The 26700-nt window shown below is 36.9% G+C and overlaps 11 protein-coding genes across 14 annotated transcripts; 5 read left to right on the top strand and 6 right to left on the bottom strand.

The window, feature by feature from the left end:
* Positions 1-14: 14 nt before the first annotated feature.
* LOC124192366 lies at positions 15-1394 on the bottom strand. Of its 2 annotated transcripts, none has more exons than XM_046585602.1 (4): positions 965-1394; positions 619-898; positions 413-539; positions 15-344 (listed from the first exon to the last, which is right to left on the bottom strand). In XM_046585602.1, the coding sequence occupies exons 1-4, from the start codon at positions 1141-1143 to the stop codon at positions 79-81; spliced, it is 852 nt and encodes a 283-aa protein (XP_046441558.1). In that variant the 5' UTR covers positions 1144-1394; the 3' UTR covers positions 15-78. The 2 variants fall into 2 exon arrangements, with proteins under 2 accessions (XP_046441558.1, XP_046441557.1); XM_046585601.1 differs by having other exon boundaries at positions 619-895; positions 965-1393.
* A 200-nt stretch (positions 1395-1594) lies between these two features.
* On the top strand, positions 1595-2587 carry LOC124192369 (sentrin-specific protease 8-like). Its single transcript, XM_046585605.1, has 2 exons — positions 1595-1749; positions 1821-2587. The coding sequence occupies exon 2, from the start codon at positions 1933-1935 to the stop codon at positions 2551-2553; it is 621 nt and encodes a 206-aa protein (XP_046441561.1). The 5' UTR covers positions 1595-1749; positions 1821-1932; the 3' UTR covers positions 2554-2587.
* On the bottom strand, positions 2582-3881 carry LOC124192367 (C-factor-like). The gene is made up of 5 exons (XM_046585603.1): positions 3424-3881; positions 3192-3354; positions 3069-3113; positions 2906-2986; positions 2582-2847 (listed from the first exon to the last, which is right to left on the bottom strand). The coding sequence occupies exons 1-5, from the start codon at positions 3745-3747 to the stop codon at positions 2681-2683; spliced, it is 780 nt and encodes a 259-aa protein (XP_046441559.1). The 5' UTR covers positions 3748-3881; the 3' UTR covers positions 2582-2680.
* A 231-nt stretch (positions 3882-4112) lies between these two features.
* On the top strand, positions 4113-5461 carry LOC124192544 (40S ribosomal protein S28-like). Its single transcript, XM_046585901.1, has 3 exons — positions 4113-4328; positions 5226-5273; positions 5339-5461. Exons 1-3 carry the CDS (start codon positions 4113-4115, stop codon positions 5459-5461), a joined length of 387 nt encoding a protein of 128 aa, XP_046441857.1.
* A 200-nt stretch (positions 5462-5661) lies between these two features.
* Positions 5662-8841, bottom strand: LOC124192363 (transforming growth factor-beta receptor-associated protein 1-like). The gene is made up of 10 exons (XM_046585595.1): positions 8708-8841; positions 8573-8625; positions 7989-8496; positions 7768-7928; positions 7368-7701; positions 7174-7296; positions 6841-7106; positions 6335-6779; positions 6026-6280; positions 5662-5969 (listed from the first exon to the last, which is right to left on the bottom strand). Exons 1-10 carry the CDS (start codon positions 8783-8785, stop codon positions 5724-5726), a joined length of 2469 nt encoding a protein of 822 aa, XP_046441551.1. The 5' UTR covers positions 8786-8841; the 3' UTR covers positions 5662-5723.
* Positions 8842-9175: 334 nt separating this feature from the next.
* LOC124192368 (group XIIA secretory phospholipase A2-like) lies at positions 9176-10317 on the top strand. Its single transcript, XM_046585604.1, has 4 exons — positions 9176-9551; positions 9629-9696; positions 9772-10036; positions 10100-10317. Exons 1-4 carry the CDS (start codon positions 9323-9325, stop codon positions 10201-10203), a joined length of 666 nt encoding a protein of 221 aa, XP_046441560.1. The 5' UTR covers positions 9176-9322; the 3' UTR covers positions 10204-10317.
* Positions 10318-10551: 234 nt separating this feature from the next.
* On the top strand, positions 10552-15899 carry LOC124192362 (kinesin heavy chain-like). Its single transcript, XM_046585594.1, has 15 exons — positions 10552-11309; positions 11381-11468; positions 11543-11770; positions 11834-11977; positions 12039-12163; positions 12230-12483; positions 12545-12719; positions 12779-12937; positions 12997-13170; positions 13228-13365; positions 13428-13775; positions 13839-14033; positions 14101-14304; positions 14368-14568; positions 14642-15899. Exons 1-15 carry the CDS (start codon positions 11163-11165, stop codon positions 14984-14986), a joined length of 2925 nt encoding a protein of 974 aa, XP_046441550.1. The 5' UTR covers positions 10552-11162; the 3' UTR covers positions 14987-15899.
* A 44-nt stretch (positions 15900-15943) lies between these two features.
* Positions 15944-17528, bottom strand: LOC124192365 (spermidine synthase-like). The gene is made up of 5 exons (XM_046585600.1): positions 17229-17528; positions 17047-17167; positions 16732-16978; positions 16434-16663; positions 15944-16343 (listed from the first exon to the last, which is right to left on the bottom strand). The coding sequence occupies exons 1-5, from the start codon at positions 17357-17359 to the stop codon at positions 16176-16178; spliced, it is 897 nt and encodes a 298-aa protein (XP_046441556.1). The 5' UTR covers positions 17360-17528; the 3' UTR covers positions 15944-16175.
* Positions 17529-17640: 112 nt separating this feature from the next.
* On the top strand, positions 17641-23218 carry LOC124192364 (glutamate receptor ionotropic, delta-1-like). Of its 3 annotated transcripts, XM_046585597.1 has the most exons (10): positions 17641-18396; positions 18458-18552; positions 18613-18700; positions 18761-18919; positions 18973-19102; positions 20251-20292; positions 20375-20550; positions 20614-20739; positions 20825-20973; positions 22811-23213. In XM_046585597.1, the coding sequence occupies exons 1-10, from the start codon at positions 18295-18297 to the stop codon at positions 23040-23042; spliced, it is 1299 nt and encodes a 432-aa protein (XP_046441553.1). In that variant the 5' UTR covers positions 17641-18294; the 3' UTR covers positions 23043-23213. The 3 variants fall into 3 exon arrangements, with proteins under 3 accessions (XP_046441553.1, XP_046441552.1, XP_046441555.1); XM_046585596.1 differs by having other exon boundaries at positions 18613-18919; positions 22811-23218; XM_046585599.1 differs by having other exon boundaries at positions 18613-18919; positions 20825-20977; positions 22811-22916.
* On the bottom strand, positions 19184-20083 carry LOC124192371 (cilia- and flagella-associated protein 20). The gene is made up of 3 exons (XM_046585606.1): positions 19844-20083; positions 19627-19773; positions 19184-19563 (listed from the first exon to the last, which is right to left on the bottom strand). Exons 1-3 carry the CDS (start codon positions 19970-19972, stop codon positions 19258-19260), a joined length of 582 nt encoding a protein of 193 aa, XP_046441562.1. The 5' UTR covers positions 19973-20083; the 3' UTR covers positions 19184-19257.
* Positions 23219-24718: 1500 nt separating the features above from the next.
* On the bottom strand, positions 24719-26625 carry LOC124192309 (carboxypeptidase B-like). The gene is made up of 8 exons (XM_046585525.1): positions 26467-26625; positions 26100-26412; positions 25834-26037; positions 25644-25754; positions 25346-25579; positions 25191-25244; positions 25034-25118; positions 24719-24960 (listed from the first exon to the last, which is right to left on the bottom strand). The coding sequence occupies exons 1-8, from the start codon at positions 26547-26549 to the stop codon at positions 24782-24784; spliced, it is 1263 nt and encodes a 420-aa protein (XP_046441481.1). The 5' UTR covers positions 26550-26625; the 3' UTR covers positions 24719-24781.
* Positions 26626-26700: the final 75 nt, after the last annotated feature.

Here is a 26700-nt window from a genome sequence, read left to right on the forward strand (position 1 = left end):
ACAACGTATCGGAGTAAGACAAAATTTACTGTATTATCAACAAAGTAATGTAAGAAAACTTCGAAAAAAATTAGAATTTCAAATAAAAATCGGGTGAATTTTGCGAATATCCAATTTTTGACGGCAGCTTGGGCACTGTTGTGTAGTTCCAATTAGCTTTTTGATACAGGGACCGCAAAACAGATGTCCACAAATCGTCGAATGCATCTGCTGGTTAGCTTCCTTGACTTGAGACAACGAGTCAAGACATATGGGGCAGTGTATTCCATGAGAACCTCCTTCTTGGACTGTAGGGGGTGCAGATGCCGGCGGAGCTTGGAATACGACAGGATTTTCTGTTGAAACTGAGCAACGCATATTTAATTGCATATCATTTTTAACATTTACTTCAAATAACAAATAATAATCATACCAGATCTACTTGAAAATGTAGAACGAAGATTTCTTGGTGCCAATACTCTGGTTCTTGGTGGGCTACTACCTAACATTATTGGGAGATCAGATAAGTTGGTTCTTCGTGATGGGTTCACTATATCTTCCTACAGAAAAATGAGTATTAATTGGGTTGCATCAGTGAATAATAATAAATGTGTTTTTTTTAAATATACACATACATACCAAAACAACAAAAACTTCATCATCCAAGTCACATGTTAAATCAACTTCTAATGGCCTTCTAGCCCTAACAACTGGAATTTGAGGTTGTACTGCAGGAGTTATTAGATCAACAACTTGAACATTATTTTGTTCATTTTCTGGTGTAATTGGAGTAGTTGGATTTCCTCCCTCATTCTCTCCAGTATTTGCAATTTGAATTTCAACCTCAGGCACAACAATAGGCACAACAACATTAGATTGCCTCGCAGTTCTGGCGCGTCTGACAGTAGTTGCTGAACTTCTATACACAAGGAGTCATCTATGAATCCGCTGATATCAGTAAGTCAATGAATATTAATGTGAATACCTAGAAGGTGCAACTCTCCTTGTTGGAGCTTCACCTGATGATGTAGAAGCTGCGGCAATAACATTGTTTATCATTGCTATTGAAGGTGTTGTCCGACTAGATTGAGACCTTGTCACTCTGTCTATTGCAGTTCTAGTCGATCGTTTCACCGTAGTTTTCACTTTAGTTGTTGGGCTCATTTTTTTACAATTATGATTGCTATTAATAACACGTGAGGTGTGTAATGACCACTTATGAAATTTTGAAAGAAAATTACAGAATATTCTCGTCTTTACTAATTTAAGCGAAAATTCTAATAACGAATGATTTTCCCCTTTCAATGCGAATTACACATAAGTAAAATGTGCTTAAACTAGGATTAACCAGACTACCAAAGGCCACGACACTCGACAGGAGAAAAATCGGAACAACAAAGGAGACAGACTTAACCACAGCAGATAGCAGAGTGGCCAAACTACAGAATTTGAAAAGTAACAATTGTTAATAAAGAAAATTTTGCATTGACCTATTCTATTATAAAATTAATAACTTAATTTTTTAAAATAAAACTGTGAACCATACTCGTTTTCTAACTTTCTTAAAACATTTTGAATTTTACAGACGGGAACAAATACATAAATCTGAAACATTGCAGATGGTGATATTGCTATTTTTCGTTTTTTTCGCCTGCTTCTTATCATTTGAATTTTGCACACCTGAAACCACAAGTACTGCACAATGCACATGCTGTGCAAACATCTGTAATTCTAATTCTAATAAGTAACTACAGTTTATCCTCTGTGAAAGTAATGATCTAATTAAAAATATTTTTAAGTGTTTAAATAATAAATATCAATTGTATTTGTCCAAAATGTAGGTAGCTGACGTTATCAGGACTTCAGTAATAAAATATTGTTGCTAACACCTGATCCAGCACACTACTGATTGTGTTAATAACACTTTATAACTGTATCAAGTTCTTTCCAGCCATGTCTGATAATGAAATTGTATTGAATTATCATAATTCTCTTTTGAGAAAATCAGATGTGGATCTTCTGAGAAATCCGCACTGGTTAAATGATAGGTTAATTGGTTTTTGGTTTGAATATCTCGAAAATTCCATTCTGGATGAATCAGTATGCCTAGTCTGCCCAGAAGTTTCACAGTTTATCAAACTTGGAGAATTATCAGAAACATCTGCATTTGTTGATCCACTTAATTTGCACTCAAGATCTCTAGTTCTATTGCCTGTAAATGATTCTGTGTTATTGGATCACCCAGGAGGGTCACATTGGAGTTTACTTGTTTATGACTGTTTTGCCAAGAAGTATTACCATTTTGATTCTTTAATTGGATCCAACTTGAACCATGCCAAGAAAATTGCATATAACTTGAATCTGTCCAATAAGATTGTTGAAGTTAGATGTACCCAACAGCAGAACTCTTTTGATTGTGGAGTGTTTGTTTGTTGCAATGCCGAAAATATCATGAAGCATTGTTCAGTGAACAAAGGTGAATTAAAATCTGTTTCCCCACTGAGTATTGATGTTTTTAAAAATCAAAGGAACCATATGCTTCAGGTTATATCAACTCTGTTATGTAACTGTTAATTGATCAATAAAATTCTGTGAAATTAAATTAAAATTCTAGAGCATTTGTATATTTCATTGTGACCTACACTGTACCAAAACAAATCATAGATTTAGTTTTCCAGTAACAGAAATATAGTTGTGAACATCAATAAGGAATAATATTCCCATCCCACCCAATGCACTTCCCTGTATCTTCAACTGAAAGCTTATCTATGATAGTCATCAAAAAGTTCACGGATTTTTCGGCAGAAAACAGTTTGTCAGCAGGGACACCTTTATGATAAGGACGGGAAAGGTCCGTGTCGACAGTTCCTTCAAAATAAACAAAAAGAATTAGCTTTCAATAAAACACATTATTTATCATTATTACCTGGATGCATCGCTACACATATTACTTTAGATTTCCCTCGCCCCAACTCAATACTTAAATTTTTTGTCGCCATATTCAGTGCTGTTAAATAAAAAGGTTTGGTAATTTGATTTGCTTTAGTAATTATCAGAACACTATTTCACCCTGGATTTTCCATTTATACCTGTTTTTGACAGTCTGTAGCTGTACCAACCCCCAATTTGATTATCTATTCCATTTAATAGTAAAATAGTAATAAGAATCAGGTTATCCAATGCATTAATTTTATATTGGGGAAAAAACTTGCCAGATATGGATGATACTTTAGCTGTCATGTTGACTAGGATTCCAGAATGTTTTTTTCCAGACTGATTTCCAAACAAGCCAGAACTTTTCAACAACAATGGTGAAAAATACTTCGCAGTTAAAAGTGGTCCAATTGTGTTGGTCTCAAAAGTACTTCTTAGTCCCTGTGTAATTTTTCAAAAACTATGAGTTTTCCTTGATAATTCAAAATTACTTGTAATAATAAATAATACTTCAAAAGAAACATCACGTAAGCTTGTTTCTCCTTTTCCAGAAGGATGTAGAATAGCACTACAGTTTAAGACAAGATCTAGTTTTCCACCGGATTTTTCTGTGATTATTGGAACAATTCTTTTGATATTATCCTCTTTTGTAATATCAACATTTATAAGCACAAGTTTCTTAGGAAATTGTTTTTGTATGTCAAGAAGCACTGCTTCATTTTCTGCACCTCGACTGGTAGCTATTACTTTTGCCACATCAGCTCTAGCAGTTAAAACTTTGGAAAACTGAAGACCAAGTCCCTTTGAGGCACCTTGAATTAGTGCAACTGCCATCGATTAACAACAAGAACTGCTAAAATTTTTAATTGCCTCAGCTCAAGCTCAACTTATATAACAATAACATTCAAAAACAAGCAGACGCCTTTTCGACCTTTTCGGCATTTCATTTGTTTATCTAGACAAAAAACTAAGCAACGTAAGAAAATTAGACGTGCCTGTTTATTTGTAACAATTTTTAGGTACAGCAATTTAAAATACTTATCTTTTCTGTTTTTAAATTAGAAAATCGTTTATTATTTTAATGGAAAATGGACTGTTTTATTATTAGATGACAACATTGCCACGTTACTTTGCATATGCAGACGATCTTTAGTGAAATTATTTGTTCCAAACAAACTTGTTGACACTGAGCTATATAAATGGATACTATCGCGGATTTCCCAGACTTTTATCGAGTTTTAGGTGTTGAGTCAGATGTCAGTTCGGCTGAGATGAAACTAAGATATCACCAGCTTTCTTTGAAATATCACCCCGATAAAAATCAAACTGCCACCAACGAGGACTTTCTCAAAGTTAAATTGGCCTTCCAAGTTCTTAGTGATCCTAATCTGAAGCAGCATTACGATTTGCAATATGTAGCACATAAAAACAAATCTGTCACAATCCACGATCAGTTCTCCCTAAGTGAACTCAATTTCGATGGCTGTGTGTACGAAACAAATTGTCGTTGCGGTGGAAGTTTCATTTTATTCAAGGAGGCCACTGAATTGTCCTTAGCAGCTATTTATGTTACCTGTGACACATGTTCTTTATGCATCTCAGTTAACTTATAGCTGTTAACCTATGTATGCATTACTCAACTTTGTTGGCTGTTTTTTGCGTGTAAAAATTTGTTTACTTTCCACTACTGTATTGCCGTTACTTACGAGGCTGTGAAATTCATATTGTTGTAAAAATACTATTTATGTTCACTCAGTCAATTTTGTAATTCCCTTTTTTTTTTTAGAAAAAAAAAACAAAAAAAAAACACTTTAGTTTTTCCGCTAGGGTTAATTTGGCCTCTGGCTTTTCAACCCCTTCCCCCTTTGAAGTAGCCATATAAAAAGCGAATCGTGTGCTCAAATAGTCCTCTCTGACAACGTAGCATAGCAAACCTATTTCCTCTCCTCGTTTTCGGTCTTTTGGTCTCTACTGCATTTCTTGGTCGCCGCCATCAAACTTCTCTTGAAATGGACAAGCCCAACGTTCTCGCCCGTGTAAGTTATAAATACTTTTAGATTATCCATATTTCAGTCAGTTTTAAATTTAAAATATAAATTTTGATTATTCGTGTAGTTGAATCAAATAGATTTAGTTTGTATACTTATATTGATGTTGGTCCCTCTTAGACACGTGATGACGCAAATGGCTGGATATGTTTTAGTGATATTAAATTGTAACGTGCAGTATATCCAGAGTTTTATTTTGCAGTGCCACTTTGGTTGTGTGCAAAAAACAAAACAAATTTGATAATAACTGAATTTTCTTGACAGGTCACCAAAGTTTTGGGCCGAACTGGTTCCCAGGGACAGTGTACCCAGGTAAATTTTGTGAAAAAAGAATAATTGTATGTTTTATCTAATGAATAACCATTGTACTTGACTAGGTTAAAGTGGAGTTTTTGGGAGAACCAAACAGATCAATCATCAGGAATGTAAAGGGACCTGTTCGGGAAGGAGACATTCTTACCCTGCTGGAATCTGAACGTGAAGCCAGAAGACTACGCTAATCACTTGGTGACTTGATGTAAGCTTATAAATTAGTTTGAGTGTACTGAGTGTCTCATAATGTATATTTAATTATTACAGGTATTCTAAAAGGAGTAATTTTGTTGCTTCTGTGAACTGAATACAATTGATGGCTCCAAAAAATACTTTTAATCATTTTATGGATAGTTAAATAGCAAATTCAGGGAAAGATACCAAAAAATTTCATTCAAGAACATGTGTAATTTCTTTTACATAAGTACAGCTTCAAGTGAAATTGAAAATTTAGGAATTGTACTGAAATCCAAATTGAAACAAATGACCGGTAAGGGGGCAAACGTGCCGACTCGTAGCACATTTTGAATGGGTTAGCACTCCATTAGGATATCGAACGAAACCATCGGTCACTACAAAACGTTTCTTACAAACACAGCAGTAACTAGAGGGTTGAATAGAAAATGACTCTGTTTCCAATATTTTCAATTCATATTTATTTGTCAAGTTGTCCATTTTATGTAATGCCTTCTCGATCTAGAAATAACAAAAAAAATTATATGGATTAACACCCTATTTGACTACAGTAATACCGTCTTCATCCTCTTTTCGTGTAATGCTTCACGAACCGCGAAGTTGACGAACGGGGCGATTACATTGAATTTTGTGCTATCAGGAAGACAGAGCAGGGCTGTTGGAACGTCAAACTGATGTGGCCGGCGACGCAATAAATCTGCCACACGGTCAAACATATGAACGTTCGCTTCAGTCACACAGGCAGCCAACAGGGCATTCCAAGCTTTTGGATCATCTAGACATGCACAATATTCCTCAGCAGCATCAAAATCCTGATAAAGATTGATTAAATTACATTATTTGCTTTATATTAAGAGGTTAACTACCTTAAGATAGTTGATAAAGGTATTAATAGCAGTGGAATGTTGACCAAGTCTTCCACAAACGATTGCGTGCTCATGTGGAAAGCCAGGCGTATCAAGTATTTCCAACAGTTTAACTAGTTCAAGTTTTTGAGAAGTTCTAAGAAGACTTCGTAGTTTGTTAATTGTCATTCGATGGCCTGGGCTATTGCGGTTCAGATCGGAGCGTTTGATGTCATCTATATACATCATAGCTAGTTGAGTGTGAACCGACTCCTCGTCGATTTTCTTCTCGATCAAGAATTCGAGGAAAATTCTTAAACTTTTGGGATAGTTGCGTAAATAATCTATTACAGCTCGCGGCTTAACGGCTGGTATCTTTTCTGAAGTAAATATTTTAGCGCCCATCTCTTCATCCCTCTTTAAGATTTCTCCACTAAAGCGCCAAATCAGTGAGATGTCTCCACACCTAAGTAGAAATCGCAAAAACTTATGAAAATGATTTACAAACAACTTTAAAGAATTCATACTTAGTCAGCTGCTCGGCCACATGAGGGTATCCTAAAAAATGCACGTCTTCAATGTCCGACTTCATCAATCGATCCCAAATGCAAAAGGCTTCCTCCCATTTTTGTTTAGAAATATAGTAGGTCGCTAAGCAATGGAACCTTTGAAAAGTTTTCAAGCAGTCGCATGTTTCACTTGAGTCGGCTTGGCAGTCTACGATGAAATCCATCAACTGCACTCCTTCGTCGTCATTCCTTGCTAAATACTTGAGAAGTGCCAAATCGACTGCCTAAAAAATTTTTACATCAAATTTAGATGCGATGACACGAAAAACTACGGAAACACAACTAGCATACCATCCTCTGATCTGGCGTCAAGCACTTGAGTCTCCATCGCTGAAGAAAATCGAGGAAAACCACTAAAGAACTGTTGCGCATTTCTTCTTCTGGGAACATTTGTTCAAGGTCCAAGTCAATCACCTAAATAGTTGCACAAGTTATTTAATATGCTATGCATGTACATTGTACACAAATGTAAAAAACAAACAGACCTTTCGAGGATCAATGTTGCATGTTTCAAACAATTCCATTGCATCCAAAAAGCGTCCAGAAGAAAATCGTAGCAAAGCCACTTTTTCTTCAAGATCCTTAATCATGAGTTTATGCTGTTCTCTATCGTTAGAAGAGATATGGGCATTAGCAGCTAATACGAGGGCCTCTTCTATGCGATTGTCAGCAAGTAATTTCTCTAATTGCGTCTCCCAAGAAATAGGAAGTAGAGCAAACAAGTCAATCAGTGTCGAGGCAAAGATTCGACCATCACCATTTACTATAGACCGAACATTGTCAATAGCTATCGTTTGTTTGCATTGCTGATCAATAATGCTGTAATTATGAAATTTACAAATAAAATTATCAAATCAGATTGAATTTTTTTTTTTCTTCAAATACCTGTAAAAACAGATTCCTTGTCTACACACTGCAATTATGTATGGGTGATGAAAGGCTAAAGCTGAGACTTGACTGGAAAAATTTATTGGAGGTTTATCTGAAAAACCTTGTGACAACACAAATACTCCTAATCCACCAGGTCCACTCAATAAAAATTCTCCCTATAATTAGGAGAAAAGTTAAAACAGGTGCAATATTTTGCAACATTTAAATTTAAACACCTTTGAGACTCTGTGAATGATGAGTGGTTGCTGTGGGTTGTCTACAGCAAATAGCTGTTGAATCTCTCCAGAAAGAATATCCAGCATGCAATATTCAAAGCCCATAGCAAAACAAATGTGAGCTCCATCCATCACCAGTGTTGAAGGTGTTAAGCTAGTTGAGACTTCTTTAATTATTTTAACATGCTCATCACTAAGGTGAATATACAATATTTTTTTCTTGGACCCAGCACAAATCTCCACTGTGAATGGATCTTCATTGAGTGGATTCTCATTAAGATGGAAAGAAGTGATGGATTTGAACTTTAATGTTCTGACTAGAGCTAAAGTTTCCAAATCAAGCACAGTCAAGGTTTCATTAGAAAGCACAAGCAGCTGTGTCAAGGCTGATATGGCTTTCATCTGTACTATAGGACTGGTAGTTGAGTAGCAGTGAGTGGCTTTGTTGATAATTACTGTTTGTTCAGGTAAGATTGAAGATTTCTTGAAGCTACACCTCAGTAAGTTTCTGTGATACAATAATTCGAAATTTTTATTACATTCAATGGTATAAAAAAGGGAAGCCAACAGTATAGCAAATTTACCCTTCTTTGCACCCTAGATATAAGAAATCGCCACATATTTCCAGGCAGGTTATCTAAATGACATTTTATTCATTAATGTCTTTGAAAAATCATATTTATACATACAACAAGAATATTTTAGATACAAAGACTTACATTTGTAGAAGGAGATCCATCAATGAAGAGATTGGGTAAATTACCAGCAAATATGATGTCAAATGCCTGTGCACTCATTTTAAGATTGCTCAAATTAATGAGATCAAACAAATGGTAGCAGCTGAAGCGTTGTGTTACTAATTATATGTACTCTTTAGTTAAATATCGTGTACACAAATGGACACAAATCCAATAAAAACTAAAAAAAAATCTTACGTCAAAACAAACCCCACTAATCGATATAGAAAGTTTATCGATTCAATAAGGAAAATCAAATCCGATTTCGATTTGAAATTACGTGGGCATTCAAACTACGCTATATTTTCGTAGTATCCAATTTGTTTATATTTATGACCAATGGCCGCGATTATAACTTAAAAAACAAATTTATTTCGTAATTCAACGTAATATAAAAGGTATCGTATCGAGATATCAATATATGTATCGCGTGTTGCAATTGCAAATCCCTTCTATCAATATATAGGGAAGGTTCGAAGGGGCGGGCGGAGTGCACCGTTTACTTCTTAGTGAAATAAAATACCGGACTGTAGTTGTGTAACCTGCAAATTGTCTGGAATTCTCTCAGAGTTATCGTCCCATATCGGACGATGTACGATGAAGAATTCACATGTAGCCATCATACTAGTAACTTTATTTTTCCTGGATGGTTGGTGGACCGGAATACTTAGATGGATTATCTTCAAAATGATGTCTACTGGAATTATTGGTGCTACTTTCAGTACTCTTGTAGATTTTTGCGCTTATCACCCAAAGATCTGGGAATCCTCAATCAATCTTTTGTCACAGCCTTCCAGTTCTGAATTGAAGTTTGATTGCCCACCTGGTTAAGTATACAATATTCTGACCCCCTTGCAGTTTACTAATAAATCAATAATTAAATGTATACCTACATTCTTGCAGGATTTATAGCAGCGCCAAACCAAAGTCATTTCCCGACTAGTAATGGCTGTGGAGCTGATGGACTCAAAGTAACGATACAAATAAAATCAGCCCAGAATTTTCTTTTATCTATTTTCCGCTATTTTTTTCTTTATATAATGTAGATAGACGTTGAATGTTTGCCATATAAAGACCAAGAGCTATGCTGCAACACTCACGATATGTGTTACGATAAATGCCACATCATTTCGTCAATGGAAGCTGACGTGCACCGAGGCCAATGCGATAAAGAATTTAAAAACTGTTTGATAAAAATTTGTTCATTTAAAAGCTGGCAGCGGTACTTGATTTGCCCATTTCGCATCGTACTTACTAATAAATTCTGGAATGAGAACTGCGAGCAGCCTTTAATCGATGATCGGGAGAAAAGTGAGTTATTACTTTACCAAATATTTATTTCGTCTCCTAACAGTATAAAATATTTTTTCTTAGAGTGCGAAGCATCTGTTGAAGTTCTTTATCAATCCGTCCATGGTTGGGGATTTAGTGCTTACTTAAAGGCTCAATCACAAGCTTGCGTCTGCGTCCCCGGTTGAAAACACAAACACAAATGATTTCGTAATTTTAATGATGTCTTTCATAATTTATTTTCATGATTTCGTATTTTGCATATTTACTGCCTAGAATACAGACAACAAATTGAAAAATAACGCGTTATGCTGCCTACTTATTATTATAGTCAGCCCCTAATATGTCTAAAATACTTCCTTGTTTTTTCATCATAGAATATAATTACGACTTCTATTATTAAACCGGTTTAATTTGAAATTGATTGGTTGAAGAAGAATCTAGTGAAAATGATGCAATGTTTTTAAGAGCACATACAGCGCATATCACACGACTCGATCAATAAGAAACCAATATATGCAGCAGTGGGTTAGTCTAAACCCTATCGCACCATAGCTGAGCGAGCTGCATGGGATGTGCGATACAGAACAGAAGAAGGTAGTAGCCCTTACGGTGTGTGTCATTTAGTTTTCCTCTTGTATTTCCTCTTTCTCTGGTGCACGACCATAGCTGCAATTTGGTTACGAGTCGTTAACGCATCCACATCTTACGGATGGCAGCTTAATTGCCGGAAGTCCGCTCGGCTTGAAAATATCAAGTGCATCGGCCTCCAGCTGCTTGCTCACACCCGTTTGGTCGTTGTGTTTTACTTTTTAGGTGTTCGAGCTTTCGATCAAATACGTGCAGTGCTCGCTCTTCCAACCAACAAACAAATTGAAATATCTCGTCAATTTGTTTTACGCAAATACTGTCAGAAACAGAACAAACATTTCTTATCTAAGTAACAGACTAACAGATTCGATTGATTTGTTTGTTGGCCATTGGTCCTCATACTCGCCTTGTGTGTTGGCTAGAAGAGGGTTCACGTGCCCCTCCCTCTCTCTTTCTTCCTTAAGGGCAAATTGGCATTGAGTCGGAACTGACGTGAAAAAAAAAGTGTTCCTACTAAAACTTTCAAGTATTTTAAGTTATTGAGAGCTGTGTAATCATGTCAGCCGAAAGAGAAGCGCCGGGAGAAGATAGTATTCGTGTAGTGTGTCGTTTTCGACCTTTAAACGATGCCGAAGAGAGAGCTGGATCGAAATTCGTCGTCAAGTTTCCACCCGGCACTGACGACCAATGTATAAATTTAGGGGTAAGAATCCTGCAACACCGATAATGTAATTTAATTAAATCAAATAACCACGAGTTCTACTTTTAATGTAGGGAAAAGTTTACATGTTTGATAAAGTATTCAAACCCAATGCCAGTCAAGAGAAAGTGTACAATGAAGCAGCAAAGAGTATTGTAAAAGGTATTTCTATTTCTTCTATTAACACTCATTTGAGAAATATCCTTGATCTAAAACACACCTTTTTTCCTGATTAGATGTCCTAATGGGCTATAATGGAACTATATTTGCATACGGGCAAACATCCTCGGGTAAAACCCACACAATGGAAGGAGTCATGGGAGATCCACATCTACAGGGTATCATCCCACGAATTGTCAACGATATCTTCAATCACATCTATGCTATGGAAGAAAACTTGGAGTTCCACATTAAAGTCTCTTATTTTGAAATCTACATGGACAAAATTAGGGATCTTCTTGATGGTAAAACTACTAAAGAAATTATTGTGTTGTTAGCAGAATAATACCAAACTGTTTTTATTGCAGTATCTAAAGTCAATTTGAGTGTGCATGAAGATAAGAATCGCATCCCTTATGTAAAGGGTGTAACAGAAAGATTTGTTACAAGTCCTGAAGAGGTATTTGAAGTGATTGAAGAAGGAAAAGCTAATCGACACATCGCTGTAACAAGTAAGAATTATTTAGAGACGTAAATTGTGCATCAATTTTCATTGTTTATTTTCAATTACAGACATGAATGAGCACTCCTCTAGGAGCCACTCAGTTTTCCTAATTAACGTAAAACAAGAAAACTTAGAAAATCAAAAGAAACTATCGGGTAAACTTTACCTTGTCGATTTAGCTGGAAGTGAGAAAGTAAGTAAAACAAATCAACTTTTGGTGTCCTTCGTGAACTTATCGCGTATAATCTTAATTTTCCAGGTGAGCAAAACAGGTGCTGAGGGAACCGTCTTGGATGAGGCAAAAAATATTAACAAATCCTTGTCGGCATTGGGAAATGTTATATCTGCATTGGCCGATGGAAATAAATCTCACATACCTTACCGTGATTCAAAATTGACACGTATTCTTCAAGAATCATTGGGTGGTAATGCCAGAACGACAATTGTTACTTGTTGTTCTCCAGCGTCATTCAATGAATCGGAAACTAAGACTACTCTGGACTTTGGCCGAAGGTATTGATGAAACAATGTTTATGCTTCTCTCTAAATTATGCCATTTGTTTTGTATTTGTAGAGCAAAAACTATTAAAAACGCCGTCACAGTAAATGAAGAACTTACTGCCGAAGAATGGAAACGCCGCTTCGAAAAAGAACGCGAGAAGGCTCAACGCTATAAAACAAAATTGGAGATTGCCGAAGCAGAACTCACTCGTTGGAGATCTGGCGAATCTGTTGGGCAAGAAGAACAAGTATGAAAATTCATTTTGAGATTACTAGATCAACAATCCTGATCTTTGGTTTTATTTAGGTTAATCTTCGAGATGCTATGGACGTATCTACCATCAGTGTTGACCTGACTCCTGTGGCACCGGTTGCTCCCGTTTTGCCACCTGTTCTTGCTGCCCCTGCCGTTCGAGCTGATTGGGATTCTGAGCGTGAAAGACTGTACCAACAGTTGGATGATAAGGTTGGTTTGTTGTCCAAGTTTTTCAGTACACCGAACTAAATTTTTAAAAATCCCTATAGGATGAAGAAATAAATCAGCAAAGTCAGTTAGTGGAAAAGCTTAAGGAACAAATGATGGAACAGGAGGAACTTATTGGTGCTACCCGCAGAGATTATGAATCGCTACAACAAGAAATGAACCGCATCCAGGCTGAAAACGAATCAGCAAAAGAAGAAGTCAAAGAAGTTTTGCAAGTATGTCACTTTCATCCCCTCCACGTTCCCCAATACTAAACTTTTCTATCTGTCAAGGCTTTAGAAGAATTGGCAGTTAATTACGATCAGAAGTCTCAGGAAGTGGAAGCTAAGAACCGCGACAATGAAACAGTCACTGAAGAGTTATCTCAACGTCAAAGCCAGCTTAACAGCACTATGTCTGAACTAGCACAGGTGCGCCACATTTTCGTAATATTTGATTTTTATTTACGTCATGCTCATATTGCTTTTTAAAGGTGAAAGACACATCTGCCCATCAGCGTCGAAAACTCAACGACTTGTTAACTAGTTTATTCAAAGATTTGAATGAGATGGGCGTGGCATTTGGGGCTGATTTAAAGTCTTCGCTGCAACCATTTGATTCTAATAGTAGCAAGTCAGAGGAGGAGTTCACTATGGCTAGAATATATGTATCCAAGATGAAATCGGAGGTGAAAAACCTTGTTCAACGCTGCCAGACTTTAGAATCTTCCCAAAGTGAATCTTCCAAAAAGATGGACGAATCGGAACGTGAACTGGTGGATTTGCGTCTCTTGATAACCCAACATGAAGCGAAAATGAAAGCGCTTCAAGAGAACATGAAGGTTTGCCGCTTGAATATATTAAATCTCGTTTCGTTAGATGCAGCCTCGTTTTGTACATTTTAGGAGGTAGAAAACAAGAAGCGTAATCTTGAGGAAGCAGTGGATTCCTTGAACGAAGAGTGTGCTAAACTTAAAGCTGCCGAACAAATGCAAGCCGTATCCACTATAGACAAGGCAGCTGAACAAGAGCAAGCTCTTTTGATCAAGGGAGCGCTTGAGCAACAACTTGATCAACACAGAGAAGCTCATCAGAAACAGGTAAGTCTAATATTTTGAAGTAAAAAAATTCTTTAAAATAAATAATACGTTTCCGTAATTTTTATAGGTGGCAATGTTGCGTGATGAGATCACGGACAAACAAACAGTCATCGAAGACTTGCGCGATTCCAAACGAGAACTGACGCTCATCCACGAGCAACTTGTTCGTGACCATGAACGGCTTAAACAAGAGGAATCGGATAAGAGTCACAAACTTCATGAGCTTCTCGGTGCAAATGAGCGTCGTGAACAAGCTAGACAAGATTTGAAGGTACAATTTTGCTTTTCTGCTACATGTTCTAATATAGTTTGATTTATACAATTTTCTATTTAGGGTTTGGAAGAGACGGTTGCCAAAGAACTTCAAACATTACATAATTTGCGCAAGCTCTTTGTGCAAGATCTACAATCGCGTGTTAAAAAATCATTGAGTGGGGAGGAACCGGAAGATGGAGGCGGTTCCCTGGCACAGAAACAAAAGATCAGTTTCTTGGAGAATAATCTAGACCAATTGACTAAAGTTCACAAGCAACTGGTAAGTGGTTTCCTCCTTCAGCTTATCAAAATCTTTAACCTTACGGTGTTTTTTTTAATTTTATTTATTTCAGGTTAGAGATAACGCTGATTTACGTTGTGAATTGCCCAAACTTGAAAAACGTCTTCGAGCAACGATGGAACGAGTAAAGGTGTTGGAAGCAGCTCTCAAAGAAGCGAAGGAAGGTGCTATGCGTGATAGAAAACGCTATCAGTATGAGGTAGATCGCATCAAGGAAGCAGTCCGACAAAAGAACTTGGCTCGTCGAGGTCATGCTGCTCAAATCGCTAAACCGATTCGCGCTGGTCAGCATCCTCACCAGCAAGCAACTAATCAGCCAACGGCAATCGTGGCACCTTCAATGGCTGTCCCCAAACGCATCCTAAGTGCCGGAGCTCAACCGAGAAATGATAGCTAAACGTTTGTTTTGCATGTTCTGATAAGCAGCCTCAACGCATACTCGTAATTGATTTCCATCCTACACATTGGTTAAAGGTATTTGGTAAATCGTCGGTGCGGTTAAGTCTTCAGGAAATCGCAGCGTCAAGAACGTTCCGTTAAAAGAATGTTTTCGCCTATATTTAATGCACGCACTTTTGGGGCCATTGCTTTTCTATTTCAAGGAATCACAGCAAAACACTGCACGGCACTTGAAAACGGCAATCCCTAAGTTACAATAGCTAGCAAATATCCAGTGATCCTCTTTATCCAACCGCAGATATCCCCACTACAGTATAACAGTCAGCTGGTACTTCTTGTTGATTTATTCCGGTTCATGTTCCGTTAATTTAGTTTTTTTTTTTTTTTTTTTCAATTGTGTTTGGGGCAGCAATATTTCTTTTCCTCTTTTCTCACTTTTCACGGTCGATACCAAAGAAAGCCGGGAAAGAAATTATATGGCTGATATCGCTGAATTCAAGAAAATGGCCTTCTATATGATTTTCCTGCACCCATTATTTCGTTGTACTTGCCGATCTATCTTTTACGGGGTCTTTCCCAATGTATGCTAAGTATTCCTTAAGACACCTAGGTTTAATTTGCAGTAATTAAGAAATAAGATAAGTCAATCGTACGAAAAAGGGTTATCTTATAGCAACTGATTCGAACATTTAAAAATTTCTCTCATACCCTCCCAATCCCCAAACATTTCTTTCCACCACTTTTCCTCCATCAAACTTGATCTGTCTTCTAGGATCTTGGCGTATGTTTTCTCTTGATTGCTCCTCGATTCAAATACCTCTTCTTTCAATTCTGTTTTCACCTGTGTTGTCATTGAATTCGCCTTTGGTGTAAATAGAATTTTGCTTGGCTCGATGGACGAGCTACTATCATTCATTATTTAAACTGTCATCTTTAACATTAAAGAGAAGAGACATAGAGTAAAAAGCGGCAGTAAGTATTTTTTGTTTAGTACCAAGCAGAAAATTATTATAAATGAACATATCAGCGTATATGAGTTAGCTTAGCAACTTTTTTACAGAATGTACGAAACTACGAACTGTTTTGGAAACGTTGCAGTTGCCAATATAAGTAAAAAACTAATTCCCCAGAGTAGTGTGCGAAAAATTTAGACCCATCAACTAAATTCAAGGTATTTCGGAATTACTTTAATGTGTTTCTTTTTCATTAGCTTTAGGCAAACTGATGAGTGCTTTTCGAGCGAAACGAGGTACAACAAAAGCTGCTGAATGCATTTCTGAAGAGTAATAGCGTAGTTGCATTTTCTCACATTCAGCTTCGGATAATTGATGAATCGGAGTTCGAAATTGTGTCTCCTTAGAAAGAAAAAATACGGGTTGTGAAAACAAAACTTGCATGAAGTAAACAGTATTTTTGTTTTGTTTTTTGAGAAAAAAACTACTTACAGGATTTGTACTGCACAATATGAATCCAATTTGGCCACCTGGATATGTTGGTATGCAAGTATAGGCATAATCCACAACAGGAAACAATTCAGTGCAACTTTTTAATAATGGAGCAATCAAATGACTATGAAACCAAGCATTTTCTCCCTGAGAGCAAACAATTCCTCCTGGCTTCAAGGCTTGGCACAAAAGTTGAAAATAACTCTCTTGAAACAGAGAAGCAGCTGGCCCTATGAAAAAAATAAAATAAAAATTATGTAAAATCTTTTAAAAGATTTAAATGTCAAGCATATGGCACCTATGGGATCTGATGAGTCTGTGATGATAACATCAAATTCAGCAGGATGATTTTTAATAAATTCAAATCCATCCCCAATATGAAGAGTGACTTTAGAATCCTCAAATCCTTTGGCCATAAATGGAAGAAATTTTTTAGACACTTCAACTACTCTTTCATCTATTTCACACTGAACAACAGACTGCACAAGAGGATGCTTCACTAGTTCACGTGCAACTCCTCCATCTCCACCACCTACAATTAAGACCTGCATAAAGGTAAGCATTACAACTAATTTTCTTTGAATGCTTGTCTTTTATGTTAAAGAATGAATACCTTTTGGGGATTGGGATGGCAAGTGATTGGCAAAAATGAAATCATTTCTTGGTACGAAAATTCATCCAATTCGGTACACTGAATTACACCGTCTAGTACTAGAACTTTGCCATAGGTTTTCCTAAGCAAATTATTTAAACTTTAAAAATGAATTTCTGATTTTTTACAATAAACATACTTACGATTTCAAGACCAAAATATCTTGAAATTCTGATTTTTCCTGGTGAAGGACTTCTTCTACTTCCAAAGAAATGCATTGGCCAGGCCACAAGGGGCTCAATTCACTAAACCATCCGTTTTTTAGAGAATCCATTCTTCCTAGTAGAAACTTGCAAACTAATGGCTACCACTACGTAAGAGACTGTGTGGATTATGACTAATTAAATCTTGAAAGTCAAATCCCTTCCCGAATCTCGAGCGTGATTTGAGCAAACATGTGTCGTGACATATCCGGGCCTGGCGACATTGACAGGCATACGCATACAGTGAATTGAATTGATTGCCAAAAGTTCATTAGTAATTATTTTTGACCCAAATTCCAACTAATTAAATCTCTAATTAGGAAATTCCTTCTTTTTATTTAGAAAATAAGAAACACTTCTAATTAATTTATTTTTAATTTATTTTCTTCTAGTTATGGAAAATATCTGTTCAGTTTGAATTTTGAAACGAACAGAGATAGTCGGGGAGGGGGGGATATTTTATTAGTCTGCCAACAAAATTTGGATCGAATCCAAGTTTCTGAATTTCGTTCGAAAAATGGTCCAGGCTAGCTTGATTCCTGTTTGCCTACGTTACTATGGTTATTCGCAAGAAAATTTTTGTTATTCATGAAACTGAACCAATCCAACAAAACTTTTGATTTGTGTGCGCCCAATATTTGATTTTGGAAAACGGCTTTTACTGCCAACTAAATTCATGCTAAATCATGCATAAATCAAATGAAACGATTAAATATGAATAATTTAATTTCCCCCGTTTCGGCTCAATCCCACATTTCAAAAGACAATCGACAAACGCCGTCTAACCGCCTGATATCCGATTCATTTTTCATGAATATTTCAATAAGATTCACCAAATATAGATTGTTTAATTTAATATGAATATTCAGTTTTGCTCCTAACCTAACTGAAAATCTTTAGAATTTTCGGTATAAATCTCGGTACAAACCCTTACTTCGAGAAAGAACATTTTTAGTCTGTGAAGCGCAAGGACTATTCGAAGACGAACTGTTGGAAGTCCTTTATAATGTTTACACTTAAACGTATATTTATTCTTTTTATAAGTCTCGTCACTGTTACGGCAAACCAGCTGCCGCTACCTTCTCATTTGTTGGCAACGTCACCTGAAGTAAGTCTTATAATTGAAACATATTTAGAAATGTTTCTTTACCATTAATAACTTTGTAAAGCCACCATTTGTAGAAATTCCTGGAATTAAAAGCAGTTACAATGCTTTGATTGCAAGCGATACCTTAAATCTGCTGGCCGCGCGTCTTCAATTTTCGTATGCTTAATTTCTTAATATCAAAGGGATATCTTGTTTACAAAAAAATATCCGCTTTAGTTTGACTATAACGCACCCGCCTGATTTTCTGTTTGGAGGTTTCAAAAATGGGCAATGGGATGGAATCGTTGGGCAGCTTCTGCGAAAAGTAAATTTTTTTGAAATATCCAGTAAGAATTTCTTTTACTACAGATTTTTTATCATTAAGGAAGCTGATATGGGGGCTAGTTTGAATGCCATAACTTACGCGCGATACACCGCAGTCGATTTCAGTGTCCCTGTGATTTACGATGTTACAGGAATACTGATTCCTTTTCCAGATGAAACTTCAAAAATCATGGCGGCCTTTCTACCATTCAGCATAGAGGTTATTTTCATTTTATTAATATTAATTGAAGTAATTAATATTTCATTCTGTAGGTGTGGATAGCTTTCATCTCCTCCACCTTTCTGGTTTACTTTACTTTATTAATTGAAGGAAAGATAAATTCGAGCAGAAAAAAATTTGGAGACCATGCAATGTGGGTTGTAGGCATCATTACTGGTCAAGGTAACATTTAAAAAAACTCTGTAATTAATAACTATTAAAGTAAGCTATAGCTTAAAAACTAAAAAGTCATGGAGACCAAAATAATGGTGCATAGAAAAAGTGGTTTTAATTGCAGGAAAAAAATAAAGATGAGCATACATCATAAGTCACCACATTTACACTTTTGCCTTAGCTTGAACAGGTAAATAGAGTTTGAATTCAGCAGGTAATTCATCTTCAGAATAGAGTCTGTCAGAAAAGTAAATGCGACGAATTCTGCAATTTGCATGAATTTGAATCCTTAAAGTTTCGACGTAATTTGTTCCGTAAGCACGCCTTGTGAAGTCAGCTAAATTAAATTGGATCTGGTTCCATCCTTCATCAAGCCGCATAGGCATAGTGCAAATGAAAGGTTTCACTCTTGTAGTTGATTGATAGTTGCTTGCTCTGAATCTACGTCTCACATTTTTATCATCTAGAATCTAAAATGTTTGCAAACTAAGTAATTATTAAAGATCAATGCATGTGAATTATATATCACTAACCTGAACTTCAAAAGTGAAATACTTTTTCATGTTTTTGACAATCATAACAAGATATGGAAGTTTGATTCCAAGAGTTTTCTTTGGATCAGCAGGGCATGTAATGTATGTTGTTGAAACATTAGTTCCAACAATTTCTAAGACAAGGGACTTCATATTCATAAAAAAATCAGTTAATTTCTAAGTTTAACGCTGCTTTAAACTGTTTTTTTTTTTTTACCTGAATATCGTTGTCAGTTATTCGCTTGATATGACCGTTTCGTACGATTTTGTCCCAGAGCTGCAGAGGTTTACTTCCAATGCTATAAAGAACGGATAGAAATCCACTTTGAAAAGTGTTTTTAAACATTTTGCCGGTTTCAACTATGGACTTATTAGGCTAGAACTAGACTAAGAAATAAGTTTCGAGTAAAATCAGTTGTTTGTGTCAATTGTGTGTTTATTCAATAAACAAACGATCGTCATAGCAACGCACCGCTGCCAGATTTTTTCGCTTCCAAGTGCATATTGAAATAAATTTTTAGATTATTATTTTATTTAGTATTTTTTGTTTTAATTCTAGTTTGAAAATAGTTGGAGTAATTTACTTTATTGTTAATTATAATTGTTTTTCCTCATGCATAAAAGGTGTTGGATATAATGAAAATCGCTTGGGTTTGCGTCTTGCAGGTGAAACAGTTTAATTTATACGATTTCTTGAATCTTTGTCATTTAAAATATTATCTATTTTTTTGTTTCATTTCCTTAATAGCGGCCACATGGTGTTTAACGATGGTAGTATTCATATACGTTTACACTGGGGTGCTTACGGCTTTGTTAGCTGTTCCCAACTACGTTCCTATAATAAATACTTTAGATGAATTAGCTACGAGCTCCACCATCAAGCCGGTCACGATTAAGAGTACCGCAGTCGATGATATCATGCTGGTTTGAGATTTAAGATATTCCAAACATTGATATCAGGGTAACGGTTTTTATATCTTTATTCAGAATGCCAAAAATGGTACCTATAAACTAATCGGCGACACCTTTCGCAAATACCCAAATGAAACTTTAGTAGCCAACACTTTAATTGGTGTTCAACGTGCAGTCGAAGGAAAATATGGATTTTTAGAGGTAGGCCAAAATACAAAAGTACAAAATTTCAGCAAGTAGATTGGAGCTGCCACTGTAATCAGCATATCTGAATACGTATTTTTAGCCACGAATGTCCCTTTTGTCGCTGATGGAAAACGATCGCAAGGAACACAACAGTTGTCGTGTAACTTTGGCTAAACAAACATTTTATCCTCGTGCTTTCGCATACTTTTTGCCAAAGAAAAGTCCGTTTAAAGATGCATTTGATCGACAGTAAGTACGAAATTTATGGGGTGCGGAATGAACACTTTTTCCAAAAAAAATGTTCAATAATCGATTACCATATTTGATGTGAAAACAAATTGATAATCGATTTGAATATTGAAATCAAGTTGAAAATATATTCAAAAATTGAAAACGTTTTGAAAACGATTTCATAAATTGAAAATGATTTTGAAAAATGAAAACGATTTCGAAAAACTAAAATGAATTTGAAAAACTAAAATGATTTCGAAAAATGAAAACGAATTTGAAAAATGAAAATGAACTTGAAAAATGAAAATGAACTTGAATATCCATACAATTTCGGGAGTGCGATATGACACCACCCTACTCTATCCCCAGCTCTCTCCGGATGCTATAGCCACCCCGAGACAACCGACTAGCCATTGATGGCTATGTCGCTGATTCCAGCCAGCTAGGCCGTCAGCGATACTGTCAGCCCTTGCCGGGCGGTGCTGGCCACCGCTGCCGCCACAACGGCAGCCGCTAAAGTCTCTCTCGACCGCAGACCGAGTATTACCCTACACAAAAATAGGTTACACGATCCAACGTGTGAAAAGTTTCATGTTCCTGCAGTAAATGACACACAGCCTACCCAGCAACGATGAAGACGGAACGGCCGAATGGGTGGCTTTCACCTGAGAAAAGTTCCAGTCACGCCTCGGTATGACGTTCTCGCGAAGTTCTCGTCATTCCACTAACTGCCAACTGCCCGGAAAGAAGTGTTCTGGTACGTTTCGCTGGATAGGCCTATGCGTCCTGTATTGCTGCGATACTCTGCCGTTCAATCCGACGAGAAGAAGAAGGCGGACACGCCTTCTTGCTGACGTGGATCCTCATGTTGGTGCTGGCCCTGCTGGAAATTATCCGCTATCTAAGCGGATTGGGGAGCTGGACTTCTCTATTGTCTCTACGTCAATTTGCCATGTGGTCCACGTGCGCCGGAAGTGTTACCTACCCGATACTCTACGGCATTTATATAAAAATGGGCCATTCCAAGGAAGAGTTCATTGGAAGGATGGCTCTGTCTCAGCTGCAGCGACGGATTGAACACCAAAAATTGGCGCAACGTCTATCTTTTCTACCATCATGGAGGCAGCGGACATGGCGGTGGAGGCCAAAGAAGAGGATCCAAATGGTCATGTTGCCCATGTCCGTTTCAACAGAAAAGCTTTTTTTTTCATGGCCGGCCTCAAATAAAAGTAGTCGTATAGGAACATGAAACTTTTCACGTTGGATCGTGTAACCTATTTTTGTGTAGGGTAATACTCGGTCTGCGGTCGAGAGAGACTTTAGCGGCTGCCGTTGTGGCGGCAGCGGTGGCCAGCACCGCCCGGCAAGGGCTGACAGTATCGCTGACGGCCTAGCTGGCTGGAATCAGCGACATAGCCATCAATGGCTAGTCGGTTGTCTCGGGGTGGCTATAGCATCCGGAGAGAGCTGGGGATAGAGTAGGGTGGTGTCATATCGCACTCCCGAAATTGTATGGATATTCAAGTTCATTTTCATTTTTCAAGTTCATTTTCATTTTTCAAATTCGTTTTCATTTTTCGAAATCATTTTAGTTTTTCAAATTCATTTTAGTTTTTCGAAATCGTTTTCATTTTTCAAAATCATTTTCCATTTATGAAATCGTTTTCAAAAGATTTTCAATTTTTGAATATATTTTCAACTTGATTTCAATATTCAAATCGATTATCAATTTGTTTTCACATCAAATATGGTAATCGATTATTGAACATTTTTTTTGGAAAAAGTGTTCATTCCGCACCCCATAGAAATTCTAAAATTTTGAATAACTTTTGAACAATACTTAAAATTCTCATAGGATATTGTTGATGCAACAGTATGGATTCATTATTCATTTCCAGACGAAAATTGTTCTGCAGAGCAATCGCTGCCTGTTGCTTAAAAAGAAAGTTCGAAGCCGTCCCCCTATTTTTACTTTGAATCATGTTAGTAGTTCATTCGTCATTCTTGTTTTTGGTTATGCCGTCTCATTTTTGTGTTTCATCTTTGAGAACATGTGGAATCTTATCGACTATCTCTACGATTTTTAAAAGGCAATTTACGTTGAGTAGTCAAATTACGACGTAGTGTAAAAGTTAAAGTAGAGTTCGCCATTTCTTACATAGGTACAATAAATGGAAAATACACGTAGCGTAACATAAGAAAAGTATAGGAGAAGTTGTATTTCTTTACACGCAAGCGCTGCACGCCGTGAAATTGTCGATATGAATTATTTTTCGTAGTTGCCTCGGCACACCTTTGATATGGTTGAGCTTGAAAGGTTCATTTTTTAAATCGTCCCGATGTTGTCCTGTTCCGCAATTCTCACGGCTTTCGCGCAGCAAGTTTCCAGACCTAAAACACCACCGACCGAAAAAATAGGTAAGAAGATTGATTGAACCTCCAACTTTTAATTAGTTATTGTCGTGTGGTGTTGAATATATATGAGAAGCCCAGACGGAACGTTCCACCACAATCGCTCCAGCCCAGCAACGCACAGCAAGGTAACAAAGGAACCTATATGTGTCATAACATGAAGGGTCAATACCACGTACCTGGCTGTACCAATCGGGAGGAGTGGAAGTATAAGGCGTAGGGCTTATATTACTTTCTCTGTTCCCCTACCAACAGAACTTGAATCTATATATCATTCTAGTGAATCACATGTGGCATTTGCGTCAAGAGTGACTCAGTGATGGCATTGACAAAGCGATGATATTTTGAGCTACAATGTCTGCGTCCAATAATACATAAATATTTAATATTCGTTTGATAGAATTTATAACTTTATAATCTATATTATGTTTTATTCTCCTATTTTTCCATGAAAGTTAACTTGGAGAGTGACATCCTCAGCGTAGCAGCGTTGGCTAATGCATACGCCACTTGCCACAACGTGCAGGACTTGCTATATTTTCGTGGATTTTCGTCGAAACCAGCTCACGCAAAGCGCGGGAAAAAAGGAGGGAAACCAAGGCCCAAAAAGAAAGGTGCGTGTTGACAAAATGATTAGTCAACCGCATGTTGTAGGAAAACATTTCCTAAACATGATCGATATTATTGTTCTGCAAAGCTGTTACAGGTGTAAGCCTGGTGGGTTTTGTTGTAAGATTGTATTGGCAAAACACCACAACTTTTTGTCACATTTCTTTTATAGCTCTATACGTTAATGTTTTTATTATGTAACTAGGCAAGAAAAACAAAAAATGAATAAATAATTCGGAATTTCAAAACAAAATATCTTCTAATAAAAAATTGCAACGTTGTTGAAACTCGCCGATTTCAAAATTTCGTTTCTTTAACAAAAAAAAGTAAAAATCGACAAAACAAACGTGCCAAACGTGCTAAAACTTAATAGTCTTAAACTAACAAGTGAACAGTGAACAAACTCTTATTATCTCACTGATCGATTAGACTCATCGAGGTACTGAGTGTAAAATTGCCAGCACGACATTTTTAACATCAATTCATTTTCATCCCAATGAGTAGCCCACCTCAACTGCTGCTGACTTTGATGCCATTTGAACTCTTTCCCATGGTAAGTGCTTTCTACTTCATAGTTACTGTAAATTAAGACGTGGCAAGATATCAGCAATACGCTGCTTTCATTATAATCGCCGGGGGAATGTTTTGAATTCGTAGTAGAGGTTAGAACGGGCAATATATAGTAGATAAGGGCAGGAATATGCTGTTCGTCAATATTCTGCAGCATAATAAAAGAATCAGGTAGTCTGCTATTGATTTATTATGCTGCCATGTGTTACAAAGCAATGATATAATCGGATATAATCTAAAGGATTTCAAGGGCCATAGCTTTAATTCCATTCCATGTTTCAACAGCTGTTTCCATGATTTGTGATGCAGGTAATTCAAAACCGAATTCTCCCGTGTCTCGCAATTCGAGAAGATAGGCATATAAGATATCCTCTGCTGTGTAAGCGTGATCTAACGTCGTTCCAGATGCAATATCTGCAATAAATAGGTCAAATTTTTATAAGAAGCTAGAATCGTTGGCAGAAAAGTCTAGAATATTTGGTTGTACATATTGTGTCGGCATGATTTCCATATTGATACTGAGTTCCGTAAGTATTTTGAAGAGCTTGGACTCCAATGGACATTACGCGCAACTAGTACGTAACAAACAGAATAGAAAGTCAATCAGTTTCTTTTTTAATAAGTGTTTTCAAGCAATCGATTACCATTTCGTCATACTCTGCTGGTAGATCATAAGTATAGCCGTAAGGTGACATCCACTTTAAGTAGATCATTGCAGGATCGTCGATTATCCCAGAAAATGGAACAAGATGAAAACAGTTTCCATAGAGTAGTAAATTCTTTAAACATATTCACGTACGAGTTGAGAGTAGGTGTGAATTGATATGGCAGCCTTTACTCGAGGTCGATTGGCTATCAGCACATCCCTGACAGCGCTTGATTCTGCTTCAGAGAAACTGTTGGGGCCGTGATATGTATCAATGCAGGGTACATCTGACGATCCAGCTCCACCAAAGTTTGTGTCGAAATTTCGGTTAATGTCGACGCCAAAGCAGGTGCCGGTCGGCATGCGATTTTTCCGCCATAAACGATCCTGTCGCAGGTTTCTTCTTAGAAATTGTTCTTTCAATTAGACTTAATGTAATTGTTCTACATACCGTAGTCCACGAGTAAGTGTAGCCATCAGGGTTAGTTACCGGCGTAATTTTCCAATCGAATCCGTCAACCAAACGAGTAATTTCGCTATCGCTTCCGTATTTAGTAGCTAACTATAAAATCATACAAATATTTTTAAAAATTCGCTTTTATAAATCAGATGGAAAAAGAAATTATTCATAAGTATCTTACTTCGTTTATAAACCAAAGGCAGGTGGACGGGGCGGCCCATTCTCTGGCGTGAACTGCGCATTCGAAAACGATCACTTGTTTCTCTGGATCACTTCCGGTGCTAATGGTAGCCATAGTTAAACTACGATTCTCGTAAGTCCCGCCGATAGACGAAACAGAAACGAGAGGATTTTCCAAGGCCAGGTTTTCCAGATAGCTAACAATCTATAGCAAAAAATTATGATCTAACGACCTTTTATTACAAGATGAATAATTTATTGTTTTACCTCCTCGTAAGTGTGGTAATTTTCAAAATCGAAAGCTTTTTGATTTTTGGTGAGTTCCCGACGGAGTTCAATACTTGTGCGCTCTTCTTCTATAGCTCGTCCGAGGTCTTCGACTTTAATGTGGTGTTGTATTCCGGCCGATTTCAACGAATGCGCTAAATTGTCGTAATTAGCTGGAGTGACATGGATATCCACTGGCTGACCGACATGAAACGGCTCCGACCAAAAGTCTAAGGTTTCATCCAAATTTTGCAAGTTCCGCAAATAGCTCAGTTGAACTACATTTGCTGCTCGGGATCGAACTACCTTATGACTTTTTGTAACGAATTAAAAAATGAAAAATTGTTCTGAATTTTGTACTGCTTACCCAGTATAATCGACCCGATCGCCTAATGAAGATGAGATGTAAACAACGAGAACGAAAGCAACAGTAAAAAAATAAAGCCTCATTTTGTTAATAACTTCAGAAAGTTGAAACTCTAAAGTACAACTGCGTTGTCCACTAATATTCGTGTTGGTAATACACTAATACCTCGCTAACCAAATCTGCTGGTATCTTGGTTATTTGTTTAATTTCATCTTCAGTGATAGCGCGCTGTAA

This window comes from Daphnia pulex, chromosome 4, assembly GCF_021134715.1.
Source record: "Daphnia pulex isolate KAP4 chromosome 4, ASM2113471v1".
Classification (NCBI taxonomy): Eukaryota; Metazoa; Arthropoda; class Branchiopoda; order Diplostraca; family Daphniidae; genus Daphnia; species Daphnia pulex.